Source organism: Hydra vulgaris, chromosome 13 (assembly GCF_038396675.1).
Source record: "Hydra vulgaris chromosome 13, alternate assembly HydraT2T_AEP".
Taxonomy (NCBI): Eukaryota; Metazoa; Cnidaria; class Hydrozoa; order Anthoathecata; family Hydridae; genus Hydra; species Hydra vulgaris.
The window spans coordinates 31,889,518-31,912,297 of record NC_088932.1 but is presented as its reverse complement, the minus strand read 5'-3'; the positions used below and the strand labels follow the sequence as shown (position 1 = coordinate 31,912,297).

At 26.8% G+C, this 22,780-nt stretch overlaps 1 protein-coding gene across 5 annotated transcripts in view; it reads left to right on the top strand.

Annotated features, from left to right (window-relative positions):
• The window catches only part of LOC100199564 (uncharacterized), a 37,643-nt gene that overhangs the window by 11,289 nt on the left and 3,574 nt on the right, over positions 1 to 22,780 (top strand). For 3 of the 5 annotated variants that reach the window (XR_010643093.1, XR_010643094.1, XM_065815503.1), the window contains exons 2-7: positions 828 to 938; positions 10,919 to 12,219; positions 13,071 to 13,422; positions 13,518 to 13,841; positions 14,258 to 14,718; positions 14,815 to 15,166. Coding sequence is in view for 3 of the 5 variants with exons in the window: in XM_065815503.1 (XP_065671575.1) it covers positions 828 to 938; positions 10,919 to 12,219; positions 13,071 to 13,422; positions 13,518 to 13,841; positions 14,258 to 14,718; positions 14,815 to 15,166 (2,901 nt within the window). In the remaining 2 variants the exon portion in view is untranslated. Of the gene's footprint in view, positions 1 to 827; positions 939 to 10,918; positions 12,220 to 13,070; positions 13,423 to 13,517; positions 13,842 to 14,257; positions 14,719 to 14,814; positions 15,167 to 21,817; positions 22,529 to 22,780 lie in introns of those variants that run through there. The other 2 variants (XM_065815502.1, XM_065815504.1) reach the window with 2 other exon arrangements.

The window sequence follows — 22,780 nt, the reverse complement described above, 5'->3', positions numbered from 1 at the left end:
TTTATAATAAGGACATCAATAAAGCAGCAAAATAATATTTCTTATAAGTAAAATATAAAAAAATATTCACTATAAAAAACTGTTTACAAATAGTCTCACACCTAATAAATATAAAATAGTATCTGTGGCTCCAAAATTAAAAACTCTGCAAAACAACTTTCTAACTGTTTCTAACTAATCAGTCTTCTTTCTATTATTAGAAAGGTCTTTAATTCTTTTAATTAAAAAATTTCTATTATCTCAGGTTCCATTTTTGGTCCTGTATTGTTCTAAAGTGACTTTTTTTGCTGATGACACAACAGTATACTTCAGACTTGATATAAAAAAATCATTTTTAATTGCTTATAACAAGAAGCTGATTTTGAATTTGATCTTTTCTGTGATATCTTGGTGTTTGCTGTGCCTTGTGAATTTTTACCCAAACAAAACTCAGTTATTTAATGCTAACAATTATCACAATATTAGTGATATTCCTATACTGATGAATTGCAACACTCTTACTGAGTCCTCTACTTTATGTCTCGTATTATCATTCACTATTCTTGGAATTTCTTTCATGAAAACAAAATATACAATCCATTGTTAAGTTAGTATTTGCCTCTCTTTATTGAAATTACTATTTTCTTACTCTCAAATCTATTCTCTAACTTCATCAATTTTTTATTCAGTGTAATTATATGCAAATATGTTGGTAATATTGTAAGATGCAATGTTTTGTGAGTTTAATTGTAAATATTTTTTGTGCAAAGTTATAAGTTTTTTGTGTGCCTGTTTTGTAAATATTTTATTTTACAATAAAGTTAAACGAGTTTATATTTCTTTTAAAGAATATGTTGCTGAAACAGATGATATAAGCAGTCAAAATATTGAAGACTCAACACAATTTAGTGAATGTTTTAATGAAGATGACGATGGGAAGCTACTTTTGCAGTTTGCAGGTTAATAAAATTAATATTTTTTTGTCTATTAAAAAAAAAAATGGTTTGAAGATCTTTAATTAACAGTTTTAAATTATATTTTGCTAAAATTGTTTAAAATATTATACTATTAACCTGCATTTCTTTTTTTAAATCATCAATTGTTATAAGAATGAGTTGCTAAATTAAAATAAATAAAAGCTAATAAATTTGTCAAATGTTTTTTTTTTCTAAATAATAATAGTATAACAGTTTTTTTTGGTGATAACATTTAGACATGGATAAACTTGGGTGCATTTATCAAATTAGAATGTTTTACAAAAGAATATAAACTTTACATGGTCTTAAGATTTGAATGTTAAAATATTTTTAGATAAAAATTGAAATCTGCTGATGAATATAACTTTAGAATTTTAGTAACATCGGTAACTGATTGTCTTCACATCTAGAATGTGGAGGTGGGGCTAAGGTATACGTGTCAAAGTATTTTTGTTCCCAGGCCCTAACCAATGAGATTTTTTGCAAAGCATTCTCTTTTGATATACTCATACATACTCAGGTGTAAATAATAATTGTTTCTTATTTAAAAGTTTATTTCTCAATCATATTAGGAATACAAGCCTAGAATACAATTTAAAAAAAATAATAATAACAAAATTTATTTTTTTGTGTGCAAATAATCCTAGGCTAGAGAAAGCCCTTTCATGCCTAATAACAATGATATTTTTATGTGGTTGTTTTTTACAACTGTTAAACAAGTTGCAATCAATTTTTTTTTTTTTTGATTAACCCACTAATTTATACCCCATTCACACCAAACTTGACCTTAAAGAAACTGCATTCTTAATTGTGTCTTATTAAAACAACATCTCAAGGTTGTTTTATTTGAATAACTTTTGTGCTGTCCAAATAGAATAAAATCAGTTCTTAATTTGATGTGAATGAAAAAATAAAAATAATAAAATACTTTTAAAACTGGTTTTATTTTTGGTGTTAATGGGTATTAAATTGCAAAAAGTGGGAATCAAACGCAGAACTTTTCATTTACAAAGCTAACACGTTATCACTACACCATAATGCGTTGGTTTTAATTTTGATACTAAAATGTTCTGCATCATTCTTTTGAAAAGAGAATTTTTTTTTACACAAATAACAAAAAATATTTTTGTATCATTTGCCTTGCATATGGAAAAAACATTCTAATATTAAGGTTATGAAATAACTAATTCTTTTGAATTCAAATCCAAAAAATATCAGAAATGAGATCTTTAGAATTCATGACATTTTTTCAGACAAAAAAATTATTAATTTTAATTTGCTGTATTATTTATCCTTCATATGTATTGAAGTTATACATTGATTTAGGTATGTGTGATAGTATATATATATACATATATATATATATATATATATATATATATATATATATATATATATATATATATATATATATATATATATATATATATATATATATATATATATATATATATATATATACATATATATATATATACATATATATATATATATATATATACATATATATATATATACATATATATATATATATATATATATATATATATATATATATATATACATATATATATATATATATATATATATATATATATATATATATATATATATATATATATATATATATATATATATATATATATGTTTGTATGTATCAGGCCTTGTTTTAAAGTGTTAAGCTGCTGGCAATTTACGCCTAGAGCGATTTTCATTAAGCAACTTTTTATCATTTTTAACTTTTAAATTATTCTATAAGCAGTAAGATAAAAGAAGTAATTAACTTTATAAAAAACCACATTAACTTTTGATTGACAATTATGTAAAAAAGGTTTGTTATTATTATTAAAGTTTAATTTACAATTATCTTTCATATAAACGCTAATGACAAAAACTCAAATAAAATTAAAAACTACGAAAACTTAATCTCTATTACACTAATTTTTTTATCGAAATATTTAGTAACAAAAAAACAAAATTGTTTAAAGTTAACAACAATTTTTTTTTTCAATATGAAGTTATTAAACAGAATGGAAAAAAAAACCCATAAAAGAAATATATATAATAAAAGCTTTTATTTATCATATTGCGAGCACAAGAATATTTATGCAACTTTTGATTGCAATTAAAAAATTTTACTTAAATTTCTATATAATAATAAATAATTTATAATTAATTTTTTTTTTTTTAATCTTTAATAATCGATTTTTTTGCTTAAAAAATGCTAATACTTTAAGCTTGAAGCAAAGATCATTATGATATAATTTAATTCTGATAAAAAATATATAATTTTATTTAAAATTAATTTAATAAAAATATATAATTTTATTCTGATAAAAAAATATATAATTTAATTTTGATTTAAAAAAGATATAAATAATAATCCTGATTAAAAAAATATATTTAAGTTTATTAAAATTAAAGTTAATGTTAGGGTTTAATTTAACTGTCAAATTTATTTTAAAATATTATAAAATATTGTTCAATATTTAAATTTTATTTATTCTTTTAAAAAATTAGCTCATTTTTATTGCAATTGTTTTTTTGGTTTTCTTTACTAAACACTTTTTACTCAAAATTAAATTTTAAATAAACGTGTTCCAAGTCTGTATCAAAAATTTATACAAAACGCAAGTTAAACTTTTTTTTATAACGCAATTAGTGTTAAGCAATTATTTTTTAAATAATGGTATATACAATGATATAATTTTAACAAATGATGTTTGGAAAAATAATCTTTGCTTTCACAACAAAAACGTTGATAAAATAATAAACTTTTAATAAAATAGATAAATTGATGTAGTTTTTTAATTTTTTTAAAATAAAAAATCATTTTTAGTTGCAAATTTTTAAAAACAATTATTTAAGAAATAATCATTAAAAAAATTTAACGTATTTCAATTCATTTGCTCTTTGTGAGACTAATTTGAGTTCAGCTGACTCATCTTGTGATCTTAGTGTTGATGGTTATCTTCCTTTAAATTGTAAAGGCTCCAATAACCACATGTTTAGTCTTCGTTTAATAACAGTAACAATCCTTACTTATTTTGACAGATAAAAGTTATTTGTCAAAATAAGTTAATAAATAAGTGCCGCAAATAAGTATCGAAACATAGAAAATAATACGTTTAACAAGAAAATGCAAAATACAATCAAATTTATAGAGATAAATATCCATAGTTCATTTTTTTTCTCCAAAGTATATGCAAGTTTAACATGAGCAAGGTAAAACACTAACATATTTCTTCGTAAAGACTCCAATAGTCGCATGCTTGGCCTGGTCATTTACATTCGTAAGAATTTACCCATTTGGTGGGAAACTAGGTTCGAATCCACAGACTTTTCTTTTATGTGCTTTTGTTTAGCACCACTTCACTCGTCTTTCTCTTTGTTCTATATCGCTCTCCTTCATCTCAAGACTGCACTCTTTTTGATGTTGTTTCTGATCAAATTGACCAAGCCCTCTCTCTTTATCCATCAGTCAATATTGTTGTTGTCGGTGACTTTAATGCTCATCACACTAAATAGCTTGGCTCTAGTGTCAGTGACTCTGCAGACATTAAAGCCCACAACTTTTGTCTTGCTCAATCCCTAACTCAAATAGTCAACTTTCCAACTCGCTTTCCAGACAACCCGAATCATTTACCTTCTCTAATCGACTTATATCTTGTTTCTGATCCTAGTCAGTGCTCAGTTTCTCCACATTCATCCTTAGGTGCTTCTGATCCTGAATTTGATCTCTCTAAAACTATTATCTCATTCTTCATCATCATCTGAATCCCCCTATCATCATACCTCTTACAACTACCTTAAAGCTGACTTGGACTCTTTCCATGATTTTCTTTGTGATGGCCCTTGGGTAGAAATCTTTCGTCTTCCTGTTGACAAATGTGCTTCTTGCATAACTTCGTGGATTCAGGCTGGCATGGAATCTTCTATTCCCAATCGACGATTCCAGGTCAAGTCTCACTCTTCTCCATGATTTTCCACACATTGTGCTGCTGCGATTGACAATCAAAACCATTACTTTCATATCTATCAGCAAAACAGTTCTTCAGAAAACAGACATCTGTTTACTACTTTTAGAAACCATTGTAAAAAGGTTTTGTCTAACGCCAAAGCCAGCTATTCTCAGGTCATGAAATCTCGCATTTCATCACAAAAATTAGGCTCTCGTGACTTAAGAATCTTTAATAGTATCAAAAAAAAGGGCAAACCTGTAATTCCACCTCTCTTGTACTTTGTCACCTCCCCTAAAAACAAAGCTGAATTGTTTGCTAAGAACTTTTCATCAATATCATCTCTGGATTCCACTAGTTGCATTCTACCTGATATAGCTGTCAAACAGGTTAATCCATTGCTTGACATTCGTATCACTCCAGCTTCTGTATCTAAAGTGATTTCCTGCTTAGACTCTTCTACAGCTTGTGGCCCAGACAACACACCTGTAATAGTCTTGCAGAAGTGTTCTCCGGAGCTGTCATCTATACTCTCAAAACTATTCAACAAGTGCTTATCAGAGTCTTGTTTTCCAGCCTGCTGGAAAACAGCATTAGTTATCCCTATTTTCAAAAATTCTGGAGAGCAATCTGATTCGTCTACCGTCCCATCAGTCCTCTTCCTATCATAAGCACGGTTTTTAAATCTTTAATTAACAAACACTTAATTTCTCATCTTGAATCTAATAACTTACTTTCTGACCATCAATATGGATTTCGATCTTCTCGTTCTACAGCTGATTTGCTAACAGTAATAACTGATAGGTTTTATCGTGCATTAGATAAAGGTGGAGAGGTTAAGGCCATTGCTCATGGCATTTCTAAAGCATTTGATAAAGTTTAGCATGCTGGTCTTCTCCATAAGCTTTCTTCTTATGCTGTATCTAATAACATCTTCAAGGTTATTGAATCATTTCTTTCTAATTGTAGTATAAAAGTTGTCCTCGATAGACAGCACTCTTCTTCTTATTCTGTAACTTTAGGGGTTCCTCAAGGTTCTATCCTTTGCCCTTTACTATTTTTAATTTATATTAACGATTTTCCAGATATTCTGACTTCTGAGGTGGCATTGTTCGCTGATGATACTACCATTTATTCTTGTCATGATAAAAAGCCAACACTCTCTGATTGCTTAGAGGGGGCATTTGAGCTTGAAAAGGATCTCACTTCTGCTACAGCATGAGGCTCACAGTGGCTGGTGAACTTAAACTCAGATAAAGCTCAATTTTTTTCAGCCAATCGTTATCATAATAATTTAGATCTTCCTATATTTATGAATGGTGATGTACTCGATGAGTCATCTACCCTTCATCTTTTAGGATTAACTCTTACTTCTGATTTTTCTTGGAAACCATATATCAAATCTGTTGCTAAATTACCATCTGCTAAGGTTGCATCTCTTTATCATGCTCAACACTTTCTTACTTCAGATTCTATTCTCTATCTCTATAAATCTCAAATCTGGCCTTGTATGGAATACTGTTGCCATATCTGGGGCGGATCTTCTAATGATGCCCTTTCTCTTTTAGGCAAGGTGCAAAAACACATTGTAAACATAGTTGGACCTGCTCTGGCAGCCAATCTCCAACCATTATCACATTGTCATAATGTTGCTTCTCATTCTCTTTTCTACAAATACTATAATAGGTATTGCTCTAAAGAGCTAGCACCTGTTGTGCCATCTACTAAAACTCATTCTTGTGTTACTCGTCATTCAATCAAGTCTCATCCTTTTTCTGTGACTGTCTCTAATTGCTCCAAAAACCCTTGTTTATCTAGTTTTTTCCTTGAACATCAGTTCTTTGGAGTTCACTTCCTTCATCTTGCTTTCCTGATTCATATAATCTGCATTCTTTTAAGTCCTCTGTCAATTGTTATCTTGCTCTACAATCTTCATCTTTTCTCTTTCAGTAACTTCCAACATTATTTAGTGGTTGTTTGCAGCCTTGTTGGAAGCGAAGATGTTTAAAAAAAAAATGTATTCAAATATCAAGAAAAACAATTTGTTTATATTAAAAATTTTAATAAGTTATTATATATTTTAAATTTAATTATTTAATATATATAAATAAAAATGAAGAAAAATAAACATTTTCCAATAGTAATAATAAAATACGAGTCAAATAATATTTAACTAATTTTGCGGTAATTAATATTATTGCAGAATTTTAAAAAGTTTGTCTTTAAAAAATGAAAAGATGAAGAGTCTTATTACGTCAAATTCACATTAGACTAATGCATTAACCATTTTTTATTTAAAACAAGGCCTGATGTATGTATTTATGTATGTATACCCTTAGTTGAAATAGCAGCACTCTTTGCGGCTGCAGGCAATAAGATAGTTGATGTATATACTGAAACCCCAAACTACTCCTCCGACCTAGACAAGTTTTAAAAACTCATCTAGGTTGGAGGAGTTGTTTTTGAACATTTATTGAATATCTGGAATTGTTTTTAAAGCTGCTCTAAACTCTGTTTCAATTATATCTAGTTGAATTTTTGTTCTTCCAAAGAATTTTCTTCTATTTTCTGTTTGCAAAACCTTAATAAATTTGGTCGTCGCTTTTGCGACTCGTAAAGCATTCTCCTCATTTTCTGTATCAGAGTCTGCTACATGAACTGCAAAAGAGTTGCATGATATTGCTTTTTTAGTTTTATTGAGTTCATCATTATTATTTACGTTAGCCAGTTGAACCAACTTGTAATTAATTTTCCAAAGACCCTCAGCTGCAGCTATCTGTAGAAGCATTTATGTTTTTTTAAATGCGAATTTTACCTGGATATTAGACATGGCTGTATGCTGACAGACGCTGTCAACATACAGCCATGCCTAATATCTACATAAACTCCTGCAAGAAACAGCAAATTTTTGTGTAACATGCCTTATATGCCTAGTTGTAGAATCGACTTTTGAATAAATAAACAATTTCAATATTTTAATTTTGATTTGTTGATGATGCTTTATAGCAAGTTTGCTTATTTGAATTCTCAATTTTTCTCTATTCATTTTAAACCCAAAATGAGAAGCAACTTTTCCACAAAGCTTTTGAATAGATTCCCGATCAAACGCCTATAGTAATTGTTTTTAGAATAGTAAATTTTTATTAAAAAAAGGCAAAAAGTTTTCAAAATGTTACACAGCTGTGATTATTTTTAGAATTAAATAATAATTATTAACAAAAAAAAAATTCGAACCTAGAGTGAAAGACCTTCAACCAAAACCAGCTGGTTAAAGGCTTCTAAAAACTCATCTTTTGCTATGTGCAAATTAATTTGATGCAGTACAAAACACTTTAATATGGATTGCCTTTGATGACTATACATTTTTGCTTCTTATTCTTTTCTTATTTTTCTAATTTTTCTTTTTCTAACATGATGTGGAGTTCCAGATGTTTTCTAGATAAGTGTTGTATAAGATTGCTTATATGAGCTTTTGTCGCACATGTAATTTCTTTACCGCACAGCTCATTACTTTTACTTTTTTCGAGTACAAGACATTTGAAGCATACTTCTTTAAATCCATTCAAAATTTTATTTGTTCGATTAAAAGGTTGTATCTGATGCATAGTTAGTGGTCATTACTGGTCAGAATTGTCGCAAGTGAATAAATAGCAAATATGAATATAAAGAAAGAATGTTGTTGTTGCAATTTATTGTGAAGGTGTAACTTATTTACTTTCTGTTATATACTCTTCCCAAAATTAATTATTTGTATAACAACCCACAAAAACATAGGAAAATCGTTATTATGAGTAGTTATAAACTGATCATGTAAAACCAAATTTTGTAATATATTTCCTGTTATTATTTCTAATATGTTGAATTAAATCAAAAAAAATTAGGAAGGTGCATTATAATTAAAAGTAATTCTGTGAACGGAAATGTTGCACAAATTTTTATTTATTTATTAAGCTATTTTTATAACCTTTTTTTGGTTTCTTTGTGACCTAGTAATTCTGTTTTTTACCAATTGTCTAGCTCATTAGTTTGACTTGATAGCGTAAAATTACAGACAAATTTGATTTTTATTAACTTATTTTGTTGAATTCATGACTTTTGTCCTAGTTATTGACACAATTATTTTATTGCATATAACTAATTTGTTAGTTAAATTTAATAATTTTGCGTATCAAAACCTTAACACTTTTGTTTCAATATTTTATTTGGCCGTATTAAAATAAGTAGTAAGCATTTTGTTAGCAAAATATAACGAAAACCAATGCCTTAAGACATAATATATTCCATGACTAACATATTCGTTAAACTTTATAAGTTTTAAAATCAGCAAATGTTGAATTATGCGCATTATTTTTGGCATGCCACATAGCTTGGCTTCTCACAAGTTACAGAACAATGCAACTATGTCACAATATAAAATGGTTTTATTGCATTTTTAAAAATTTTATTTAGGCATTTGTCCAATGAAAATTTTAAAACATGATTTTAAAATTATCTGCATTGTAGGAAATTCTAAACCGCTACTCAATCTGGCCAAATAAACAAAACTGGCAAGAAAGGAGATGAACTTTCCAGTTGAATGTTTTTTTGTAGTGCTTTGCGACAAGAACATGTCTTTTTGAAGCACATTATTAACTGTAAAAAAAAAAAAAAGTCCCAAAATTCTTATAGACTACTATATATACTTATATATATATATATATATATATATATATATATATATATATATATATATATATATATATATATATATATATATACATATATATATATATATATATATATATATATATATATATATATATATATATATATATATATATATATATATATATGTATATATAAATAGGGACACACACACACACCTATAGTGTCACTTATCGGGGCAGAAAAAAACAAATACTTATGGGGACATTAGCATTATCAGGGACATTTTTGTGTACCCATTAACTTTTTCTCCCCGTAAGCACTGTTTTTTGTAAAAAAAATGTCCCTGTTAGCAACTTTTAGAGAGAGTGAAAAGTACATACATCGACTATCAAATAGCCTGGAAATGCTGCTACATTGACTGAGGGTTTGGTTAGGGTCAGCATCAAAGTCAGGCTTAGGGTTAGGGTTACAGCAAGGTTTAAATATGGTTATATTACTGTGATTAATCGTTTTTGCAAATAGATGAAAATAAAAATGAAATATAATAAATAAGAATAACAAAAATAAATATAAAAAATATATTTTGATAATAAAATAATAAATTTAAATGTGTAAATAAAAATAGAAATAAAATAAAAATTTAAAAAATTATATAAATATGATAATATTAGTAGGAAAAAAGTAATAAAAAAATACATTACAGGAATAAAAAAAACTTTACCCCGTAAACGCCGACTAGGACTATATATAAATATATATAGTCCTAGATATATATATATAGTCCTAGATATATATATATATATATATATATATATATATATATATATATATATATATATATATATATATATATATATATATATATATATATATATATATATATATATATATACACACTTAGTTTGAAAAAATTTTCAAAATGTTTCAAGTGTTTCAAAGTTGAGAGTTTAGAGATATAGGGTTAAAGAAGATTAAATTATTAGAGATAAAAAAATAAATAAGATTGAAAAAAAGAGTAATTTTTTTGAATGTAGTGGCCCCTAAAATTTTGGGAAGGAGAATATAATACCCATGTTTTACATTTAATGAAATTTGATCATTTTCTTTATTAATTGACATTTCTTTTATATTAACTTTTTTTTTAGTTTCTAATTTTAATTTAATTAGTTATAAATTTATAAAGTATAGTTAAAATAGTTTGTATTTAAAAAAAGAAAATGTTTCTTATAAATAACTATTGTTGACATAAACATCACATGGATACAATTAGTTTAAATATATTGATAACATTAAAAGCATAAATAATTTTGTTTTAAAAGTTTCTTTTGTAGCTGTACTTATTGGTTTTTATTTTAGATGTGCTTGATGAAAGCTATTTGCAGATATTAAAGAGTCGTCAAGCATTAATGAGAGAAGCAGTTGAGTGGAAAGTGTATGCACGAACATTGCTAGAGAAAGGTTGCTCAGATGGCGCAAACTTTTATGAGCCTGAAATATTAACTGTTCTCAAAGCAACTGATGATATTGCAATGAAAGCAGAAATTTTGTCAAGAATTACAGAAAAAGATATGCTACAACCATCAGTTCAATTTTGGGATTTTGAGCAAGTGTATGCTAGGAATGGTGCAGGACGTCCTTTAAACTGCCCAAGTTGTTCATGTCCCATGACATTTGTTTCTTTTGGACAAAGATTTGCTCTACGAATGTTGTATGATTTAGACAAACCTGTGTTACTTGTTACATCTTTTTTGCGTTGCTCTAACAAAGGTAAAAAACAGCATGAAATTTTAGGTTATGATCCACGTCTCCTGCGAATGTTCCCAAACCTGGATTTACCTTTTATGTTATTTCACAAGGCTGGTATAACTAAACGAATGATGGAATTTATAATGGAGAATGTTATTAATGGTATGACAGTGAACAGATTATTTGATGTGGTTAAGACAAAGTATGAAGTAAACCATACCATTACTTCACAATTTTTTGCTAACGAAATTGACAGTATTAGAGAGCATGTTACTGCTGCTGGAGGCCAAATTGAAATAAGCAATGAAGCTATGTTCCCACCTTACGTTAATTGTCATCCTAGTAAGGCTCTTTTGGGTCGATGTTTCTTAGCTTCATTTAAAGAAAAGGATGATTATTATAAGTTTTGTATGCATCAGTTATTATCTAATGAATGTATAATTTTGGATGATAGCTTTTGTGTTGGAGCTAGAATTGGCTTGCCAGGTGTCTGGGGAAATCCAATGAAATTGTTTCTAGAAGAATATCGTGGTATACTTTTAGTGTATAATGAAGCAAAGCATGTTTTGACCTGGACATTTTTAAAAGAAACATGTTTTAGTGAAGTACACGATGTGTTAGTAGAGCTTTGTGATAGACATAATAAACACAATAAGTCACTAAAAGCTTGTTTCACTACTAAATGCTGTGAATGGCGAGATGATTTAAGACAAATATTTGGGAAATGGTTTATTGTTAAAGGAAATCTTCGTTTTTTTCTGGATAAAATAATAAAAGAAATGCCATCTGACCATACTTATTTTAAAGAATGTTCAAATGAATTAGCCATGGTTTTTCGGGAGCCAGATGATGTTGGAGATGTGCGCAAGGATTACACAACTGATCCAATTTTGATTGCTCATAATTTACAAGTAATTTTTGTTTTGTTATACTTTTATGTTATAAAATTATTTATAATATACTAGTCCAGGGGTGAGCAACCCGTGGCTCTTTAATCCTAATTACATATATTTTAATTTTATTATCCTAATTAACTTTATTTTAACTTTATTGAAACAAAGAAAAGATTTAATTTATTATAATAAAAACAGTTTTTCGAAAAAATTTTTTAAATGTGATTAAATAATTAGAGTTATAGAATTATATTAAAATAACTAATTAGAATTTTTTTTGAATTAGAATTAAAATAAAGTACGCAATTTATATAGTATTGCTCAAACAGTCAAAAAACACGCAAGAGTGCATAAATAAAACTTGCGCGCAAAAATGTCAACATTGTATTTAAAAACTGTAAGTTTTTAAATGTAATGCTTTAATATAAAAACACAATTAGTATGAAAACTGTATTGTAAGATTAGAAATGAAAGTTAATCTTACTAAGTTTAAACCTTGCTGTAGCAAACCTTTTAAACAACATTGTATTTTTGTCAACCATTAATTTTAAGATTTAAGATGTAAATGACTTAGTAAAAAAAAAACCTTCCCAAAATTTGTTTATTACTTGATGAAGTTAATGAAAGATATTCTGAAAGATATTCTGATGAATTATTGTGTAAAAATTTATGTTGGTAATCTAAGGGGGGGTTAAACGTTTTGGTCACTGCATTGATATTAAAATATTTTTGTTATCAAAAGCTTATGAACAGAGTTAAACGATGGCAATTGGTTACAAAATTTTGCCATGGTAATGACATCTTGGAGTTGCCGACTCCTGTACTAGTCTATAACTACTTATCGTTTTAATATATTAATATAATTTAAGGAATTTATGACACGGTGGAAAGATGTGATAGATGATCAACTTCAAGCTGTTTTTCCAGAAAAAGCTGTTATGCTTCTTCGAGAGTTAGAAAAACATGTTCAAAGTGGTTGTTTAAGTGGTATCCCTCCAGAAGTTGGGAATGATAATTTTAATGAGGTCCACAATGCTTTGCGAAAATCAATCTCTCATTGTAGAATTACTGTTCCACTAGTATCAGCATTATTTTCTATGTGTCTTCATGAAATAAACAAGAATAAAGGGGCCTCAATGGATTTTCAATATAAATCTTCTGAAAATATCCATTTTAAACAAATAAATGATATTGAGGAAACACTTGATATATCTATTGAAGGTAAGATTTTCCTTATTTAACTTGTGTTTTATTTACAAAAAAAATATTTTTCTATGGCTTTAAAAGTTTACTACTTTAAGTAACCTTTGTTACAGGCATGACAACTGTATCAATTCAGACTGAAAATAAAATAAATGTAATCTTACAAGACATGAAAGAGAAAAAGCAGACAATTATGCCTATTTCTGATATAGTGAGCGCAGTGAATGTATTCTATACAAAAAATAATTTTAAAATGTCCCAATATTTAATACAAGCTTTGATGTATTACAAGTATGAAGAAGATTTTGATGCATTTGCACCACAGGCAATAAAAAATCTTCGACTGTTACCATATTATTCATCAGCATTGAATTTAATATCACATTCTGCTTTTCCAAGGGAGCCTTTTGAATCAGATCTAAATAAGATTGTTGCAGGTATGTAAAGTTTTTTTATGTTTGGTAATAACAGGTAATTGTTCTTGGCTAAATTTGTTGTTTGGCCTTGTTTGTCTTTCGAGTTTCGGAGCTATAGGGCTGTTACAACAATTTTAAAAATGAGTTGCTCCTTTGACTGTAATGGCCTCCTTTTCTTTGGCTAGGTAAATACAGTTGAAAGATGTTTATAGATGTCAAGGAAAATATTTCAATTGACATTGTTTTTTTTATCTCCGTTACATTTGGGCTTTAATATTTTAATATTTCAAACACATTTAAGATATTCAAATGAGTTGCTATAAGAGTTAGCTAGTTACCTAAGATTTATAACATGTATATTATACTTAAAATAATAACTATTTATGGTCTGGTATTTGAAATGGTTTTGTTAATTGTATATTAATTTTTTTTTGCAGGATTATCAAACGTTGAGCTAAAGATTCGTAGACTACATATAGATACGTTAAGCTGCAGTTGTTTGAATGGTTCAATTGATGATATTTTTTATATTGTAGCACGTCAACTGATAAAGGACAAAATTGGTGACAATCTTTCAGTGGATGTTTTAGAATATTTAAAGTTTTTAATAAACCTTGGTGTTCAAGTTATTGATCGCAAGGAAAAGGATTTAATACAAGCTCTTGAAAATCTTGTGGGCTACACAAAAAAATATAAAAGCTCTTTTTTATCCAACACTAGCTTTGAAAATTTTACAATGCAACAAGATTTGGTTGTGTTAAATGACAATAATGAAGATTTGACATCTGACTCTGTAGGCACTTTGAATGACAATGATGAAATTGATTTTTTAAATTCAAATTCTAAAGCAGTCAACAGACAGAGAAGCTCCACAGCTCCATCGCAATCATTAACACAGGTAAAGTTTAATATGCACAAAAAGGTAAAATTTTGATTTTTTTACTTTAATGTTTTCATTTTTCATCTTATTTTAGTTTTTCTCGTCTCATTTTAGTCTAATCTTATGGATATAGAATGTCATGAGGCTCATGACCAAGAGCAAGATGAATCTTGTAAATTAAATAGTTCACCTGTACCAACTAATGAAATCCATACAGATGAAGTGAATTCTGCTTTAATCAGCTTTGAATTTGAGCTTTTAAAAAAATTAGCTGATAAGCTAGGTGCAGTTATCACTATAATAACAAACTTGGAGCATTGCTGGTTGATACCGATATTTCCTGACATATTTAATCTTTTTTCTCCTCATTTTTTTGTTGTGTATCGGTTTGGTCGTTTTTTTCCTGCATGGCTCACCAATAAAGCTTCAGTTTCATCTATACGAAACATAAACTTAAAAAGACAAGGTAGTTTTGTTTTTTTATAATAGAATAGTAGACAAACATTTTTATAATCTTTTCATTTATAAGCGCTCAGTTAAAGATTATTGGTAATCTACAGTTTCACAAACTTCAATTTAATTTATGAAATGCATTTTTGTTGTTGTTGTTGTTATCATTCTTGGTCAATTAACTTATATTTGACACAATATCATCTTTGATTTTAATGATTTTGGCATCACAAGCTTGCATTCATCAAAAAAAGTTCAGTTTAAGTTTTGGTGTCGCCTCTAGATATACTCTTTTCAGATGCATTTTTTTTACACATTGCATCACACAATTATGTTATTTTGTCACACACTTTAAATGTTTGTTTAATAGTTGTCGAAATTTATACATGAAACTTAAAGAATTCAAAAAATTACATAAACTTTAAAGAATTTCAAGAATGATGAAATATTGAAAGAAATTCAAGAATGATGAAATATTGAAAATAAAAAGCTATATGAAAACCTAGTTTCAAAAATGATGTAAAAGTTTTGTCATTTCTTGTACAAATTAAAATATAATGAGTGAACAATGTTCAAATCTCTATTGTTTTTTTAATGTTTAAATCGTTTTTTTCTTGTGTAGCTCCTATTTCTAATTATAATTTCTTTTATCTTTTCACAAAAACAACTCTCTTGAGAACAAGCGTTTTTTTTATAATTGCAAGAAATTTATGAAAAAAGGAATTGTCTGGCGTTAAGGTATGTTATTCTCAAATTACTAAATCTCATATTTTATCTCAGAAACTTACAGAAAATCCTCAGCATTAGCAAAGGAAAGTCTGACATTTCATCTCCTATACACCAGGGTGTGTATTCACTAAACTTTTGTAACACTTGCGTAGCTTAACTAAGGTTACGAAACCATATGTTCAGCGTTGTTTTCATAACTATATGGTATTCATAAATGTTTTTCAGCATTTCAGCATTTAAAATTAGGGTTGAGTACAAGTTGCACTAAACTTATGCAAAAAACTACGCAAAAAAAATTTTTTGACCAAGTTTTCATAAAGAACAAACTTTTCTGATGTTGAATTCATATAATTTCAAACAAATTTAAATTAGAGGTTACTACAAATTATTATTTTTTTACAGCTTAATAAAATGACAATAATATTTTTATAAAACTCTACTATAAAAACTAAATATATATTTTATATTGAATATTTAGATTAAATATTCAATAAAAAATATTAAAATTACTAAAATTAGGAAACTAATTTAAAGTAGAAAAGAGGGAGAGAGGGGTTCAGAATTGATTAATCTACAAAGAGGTTATATAGGACAGGTAAATTTTGACAATTGTTTATTATACAATTAAACTTGCCATAGAAACTTTCATTTTCTTCAATCATAAATATAACATAAATAGTGTTTATTTAAAATATTATTAATTAAAAATGAGTATACTAAACCGTAGCTACAATATTTCATGGGGTTCAGAAATGCCACTTTCAGGCTTTGTGAAAACTCTGCACTCTGCATGTTCATGCTATTTTATTAACTAATTGCCCTAATATTTGGCGTAGGTGTGCGTGTGGGGGGAGGGGGGGAGAAAGTTTTTTATTGTGTTTTTGTTACCAGAGTCAATTTACTGCCTCTGTTTTTGCGAGAAAAATTTTTTTTTGAATTGACTAATAATTTTTACCAATTACTCTTCGAAAATTCCCAGTTTCTTTGATAAAAGCCTCATAGAGCTCTTTGATAAAAGCCTCATAAACACTTTTGCTTTTGAAGAAATTAAGTTGCCTTACAATATGATTGGTGACAAATCATTGTTAATGTGTTGACAATATCTCTATTTATTTTTAGGCAAACAAAATTTTTGACCACATTTTAAATCAGAGTAATCATTCAAAGCAACATGCTGAGCTCGAGATTTGATCTTCACCAATTTAACTAAATTTCCACTTAAATGAAAACTAAGTGAAGCTATTAAAACAACTAAATAAACATGATTACTAAATGAAAATGATTGTTATACTTAATGAGATATGTGCCATTTAATTAAAAAAACTTAAAAAATTTATAAAGATATAATTGCTTTTTGTTAATATTTACAATTATTTAATAATTGTATATATTACCAAAATCATAACTGCATCATAACAATGTAACATCTTTTTAAGGTGATATATTAATATTATACTATAACATCTTATTTTATATATATAGCATCTTTTAAAATATACAATATATATTTTATTCTATAAATAATATATAATATATTACAATATCTTATTATACATAATAATGTTTCTATTATTTTATATAAGATCAGGGTTCCTACAGAGCCTGTGTTCCTGTTTTTTCCATTTTGGCCTGTTTTCCTGTTTTTTTCCTGTTTTTAAGGCATTAGCCTGTTTTTTTTTAAAAGTCTGGCAATGTTTATATATAAATTATATATTTTATGGATTTAGGAGGCAATCAAGATAAAAAGTGTTTCAAACAAAATTTACTATTTTTGTTTTAGGTATAATATCAGCTATTACTTAATTTAATAGTAATAAAAATTTATAATAATTAATAATAAAAATAATAATAATTAATGATAAAAAAAACAACAACATAGTTTTAACATCAATTTTTATGAAATAGAATATTAAACCATATAAATGTTATAAATTGAATTTTCGAATAACTTTTATTTTGTTTATTTTGTTATGTTAAACATGAATAGTTAAATTATAGTAATAATCATGAAAATTTTATTTTTAAATTATTTTAAAGAACAACTTTTTTTGATATGGCGTTAACCTGTTTTGCTGATCAGGGGGTTTTATGTGACAACTAGAAAGATTACCATCCTAACCTCATACTGCAATTTTATTTTAGGGTTTACGTAGTTTTATAGTTTAGGTGGTTTAGATTTTTAAATCAGAGTTAAAGAGCCTCTCCTTCACCATATGAAACCAGTTTTACAGAATTCTAATGGGAAAGCTCTTACCAATATAAAAGTTTTAACTGCAATGATTAAACTTTACAATGATTTTCTAGACTCTGTTATATTGATATGAACCTTTTAGGCAGCCAAGAGTGCAATTTATTATTTTTATTTTTTAGTTAAAAAAGTTAATTTTTTTGAAGTAAATATTATCATATGGGAAAGACTAAATACAAATTATCCTGGGAAAAGAGCTATCCATGGATAAAAGCTTCAAATAAATCTGTTAATCATGGCTTCCATAGATTTTGTTCTGTGGATATAAGCATTTTTAACTGGTGTAACCCAAATTAATCTACATTTAAAGTCAAAGAAACAGGAAAAAAAAATGCAAAATCAGCTAGATCACAGTCTAAATTTGTGACAAATTCAAATTGAAATTGCTAAGCATATCAACAAAAATCTGATAAACTTAAATATATGATTCAGTTTGGCATTGCCTCTTATATTGAAAAAATTAATTAAAATGAGTTGAAATGTTTGCCATTCACATTTCAATTTGATGAAACAACTACATCACAGACAAAAAACAATATGGCGCTTATGCCACGTACCATTCTAATCACTTTCAGCAAATAATAACATCGTACTTGGGGACATTGTTTGTAGGAAGATGTACTGCAGAAGACTTTCTTGGTCATTTTAAAGCTTGAAGATATTGTGCATTTCATAAAACAGCTAAAAATACAAATAGATTCTGCCAATAAAATATTGGATGAGAGAAACAAACTATTAAAAGTTTTTGCATGAAAAAATATCAAGGGTTGTATTTCTAGAAGACCAGCAAAAAGTAGAGTTGGGACAGAAACTAAGCGCAGAGTTGAATATGGAAATAGGAAAGAAAAGAAAACTAGAATTAAAATAATGAAAGGCTGTTCACAATTGAAAAATTTTTAAAAATGTAAAAAATATTATTGTTTTCAATTCTTTCCTTAAAAAAGTTTGAAATAAAAGTTTAAATATAAAAGTTTACAAGTATAAATTATAAAATAAATAAAACATGAGATGATTATTAAATATAAAAATAAGAGTCTTAAATTACAATTAACTATAAGTTATAATATAAGTATTAAGATAAGTTAACCCCAAATATTTTAATTATCAAGTAAACTCCATGTTAAATAGAGCATATATGCATCTTGCGATTCGTTTATGCTCTATTAAGTTTTATTTACTTTTTGTTTTTTGAAATTTGATATTGTCAGTCATACACAAAGCATCATATTTGATTCAGGGCTAGTGTATACCATATATATAAATATATATATATATACATACATATATATATATATATATATATATATATATATATATATATATATATATATATATATATATATATATATATATATATATATATATATACACACACACATATACGTATATACATATATATATACTTCTATATACATAGATACATATATATATATATGTACACAGTTTTTGCTGTTTATAAAACGTTTTTACTTGTTCATTTATCATTTTTTTAAATAATATATTTTAAATTGTGTCATAAAATAGCCTGTTTTTCTAAGAAAAATCATGTTTTTTAGGCCTCAACAGTCCTTTTTTTTTTTTTTTAATCTCCTATTTTTTACCAATGACCCTGTAGGAACCCTGTAAGATGTTATGTTATATCAATAATATAATAGCATATTAATATATATAAATTAAGTCCATTAAGTTAAACTTAATTATATTATTATGATATTATATTATACGATGTTATAGTAACATGATTTATAGTAGTGTAACATCTTGAGATGTTGCATTATTATGATGCAGTTTTATTTGAGTTAATAACTATGATTATTGTTAACTTTATAATATATGCAATTTACATACATAAATTGTATATATTATAATAATATTCTATATCAATCTGACAAAATATAGCTATATATGAATCATAATAATATTACACCATTTCTAATATTTAGTGATTTTAATGTTATGCTAAAGTGAAGGCAGCTCATAGCTAGTGTAACTTTTCTTGCTTAAATTGAGCTGAGCAAGTTTTTAAAATGTTTGGTGAATACCATTTTAGCTTGATAAATACCAATTTTTAAGGGCTGAACTTATGAAAACACTTACATAAATTTTGTTAAATACAACTGCAGAAGTTTCGTGACTATGTTACACAGTTTTGAACTTAAACCAACGAAAAAAAGTTTGCATTTTTTTACGTAAAAAATAAAAAACTTTTTTATTTTTTTTAATTTTGTTTTTTTTAAACTAACTTTAATTTATTACTTAAATTTTTTATTTATTTTTTACATCTTTACTTAGCTAATTTTTTGTTCATTTTATTAAATAATACATTTGTTCTCAATTTTAAGGAAAAATATAAAGAAATATTTTTAAAATATAAAAATATCACTCAACGTATCTCAACAACATTTCTACTTTTAAAAACAAACTTAAAAAAATAAATCTTTTTTTTACTTATAATTGTATATAATACTGTATTTTACAAGAAAAATATTACTTTGAATATTTCTTAAACAATTTGATGAAAAATTAAAGAACTTATAAGAAAATGTTGGCAAAATGAATTAAAAATCAGATTAATAAAATACAAATACAAATTATTACCAAATACAAATACTTATTGTTTTCCAGACGCTCTTTCCAGTCTTCTGTCAACTGTTTCCTTGCTTTATAACTTTTTCCTTTGCTTTTTGGTAACTCCCAACATTGTGTTTTTTGTACTCTCGCTGTAATCTCACTGATTTTTTATTGTTTTCCTGTTACTGTTGGAGTGATAATTGTTGTATATATGTTTGTTGATGTAACTCAACTCATTATTTCTTGAGGATCAATATGGCTTTGAGGGATAACTTGAATGTATGAGTTCTTCCCTGAAATTCTTTATGTTAACTCAACTTGTCTGATCTATTATTAACTTATATCAAACATGCAAACACTCTAAGGGTCAAATAAAAAGGGTTTATTTAAAAATTTCATCAGTTTATAAATTAAAAACTTGAATATTCAATGGAATGATTTTTTTTTAAGGAATGAAAGTGAAATAACTGCAAATGTTAATTACAAAAGTTTTTGTAATTGTGTATCTATGCTCCATTTTACATCAGTTTATCATGTTTGATTTTAAATTATGTTAATTTTAATAACATTGTGCCATGTAAGAATGTAAGTGAAGGTACTCATGTTGTTAGTTAGACTCACTAGTTCAGATTGAGTTTAACATTGCATTTATGCGGTATTGCTCTACAAAAAATTCATAAGTTTTTAACTTTCTTTTTATAGTTTAACTATAAAATGCATGTATGCACATAATATATATAGTTAGTAAAATTAAATTCTTTTTAAATTAGGACCATTGTAATATAATCATTTACTGTGAAAATGGTTAGGTACATGTTTTCATCATTATTGAAAAAATATTGCTTGGGATAAAGCAAATTATGTGAAGCAATGTGCATAAAAAATGTACACAGGAAAAGGTTAAGAAAGAGATTCTGACAGAATCTCTGTAGTTATAAGAAAACTAAAATTGAAGATTTTTTTATAAATGTAAGCATAAGTATTAAAAAATCATTAATATATGAGATGGCATAGTGTAAAGAAATGTTTTTAAATTGACATTAAATGACCCAAAACTATTTAATAATTTAACTCATTTAGTAAAATTTAAAGTAATAAAACTACGAGTTTTATTTTTAGTATTATTAACTTAATACTTAAGGAAAAGAGCCTCAATGTCGATGTGGTCGCGGAACTCCGGGTAAAGATGACCAAGCTAAATGTGTTTCAAAAGACAAAGGAAAGTACATGACCAGATGCATCTGTTTTAGACTTGATCGAGCTTGTGGAGTGTTGTGTGACTGTCGAAATTGTGAAAATCCCTTTGGGAAGAAACCTGAAAAAATGCGCACTAGAAAAATCAGGGTACCATATAGGCAAAGGTATGCACACGAAGCAGCTAAAGTTGCAACTTGCAAAAGTTCTGCATTGTCTACTACCATAGCAACCCAAACAAACATTAATGAAGGCGATGCAGATTGTGAAATGGAAAGTTGGGTTCCAATAGAGCATTGTATATTTGAGTCACTGATAAACGAAATAAAATCTGATGATAATATTATCACCCCATTAGAAGTTAAGGACACTTTTAATTCAGTTGTTGAGGAGCTTTTAATTGTGCCTGAACTCTCCAATATTGTCCATAGAAAAACTATTGAGCAAATCTCACAAAAACTGCAACAAAGAGAGAGAGATGTTGCTGAATATTTAAAAACATATCAATTGCAAGTAGATATTTCACTTGGCTGAAAAAAATTTTACTTTTAGTTAATAAAGCTTTCTTTTTGTTTTAATAGTTTTTGTTATTTACTGCTTTGTAAATAGTTTAGAGTTAAGAATAAAAAAAGAAAAGTAATTAAATGTCTGATTTTTTTAATGAAAAAATTCTAAAATTACTGCAATGGATGTAACTCTTTATTTTTAAATTGATTTTTACTACAATATTTCAAGGGAATATAGGTACCCTTGTTATCAAGCAGTGATGGAACCAGGATTTTCTGGTGTTTGAGATACCTGACTTCCAGAGGTGGAGCAAACTCCAAACATTTGTACGTTTATTCTTATGTCAAATAATGATGCTTAGCAAAAAAATGCGATGATTAG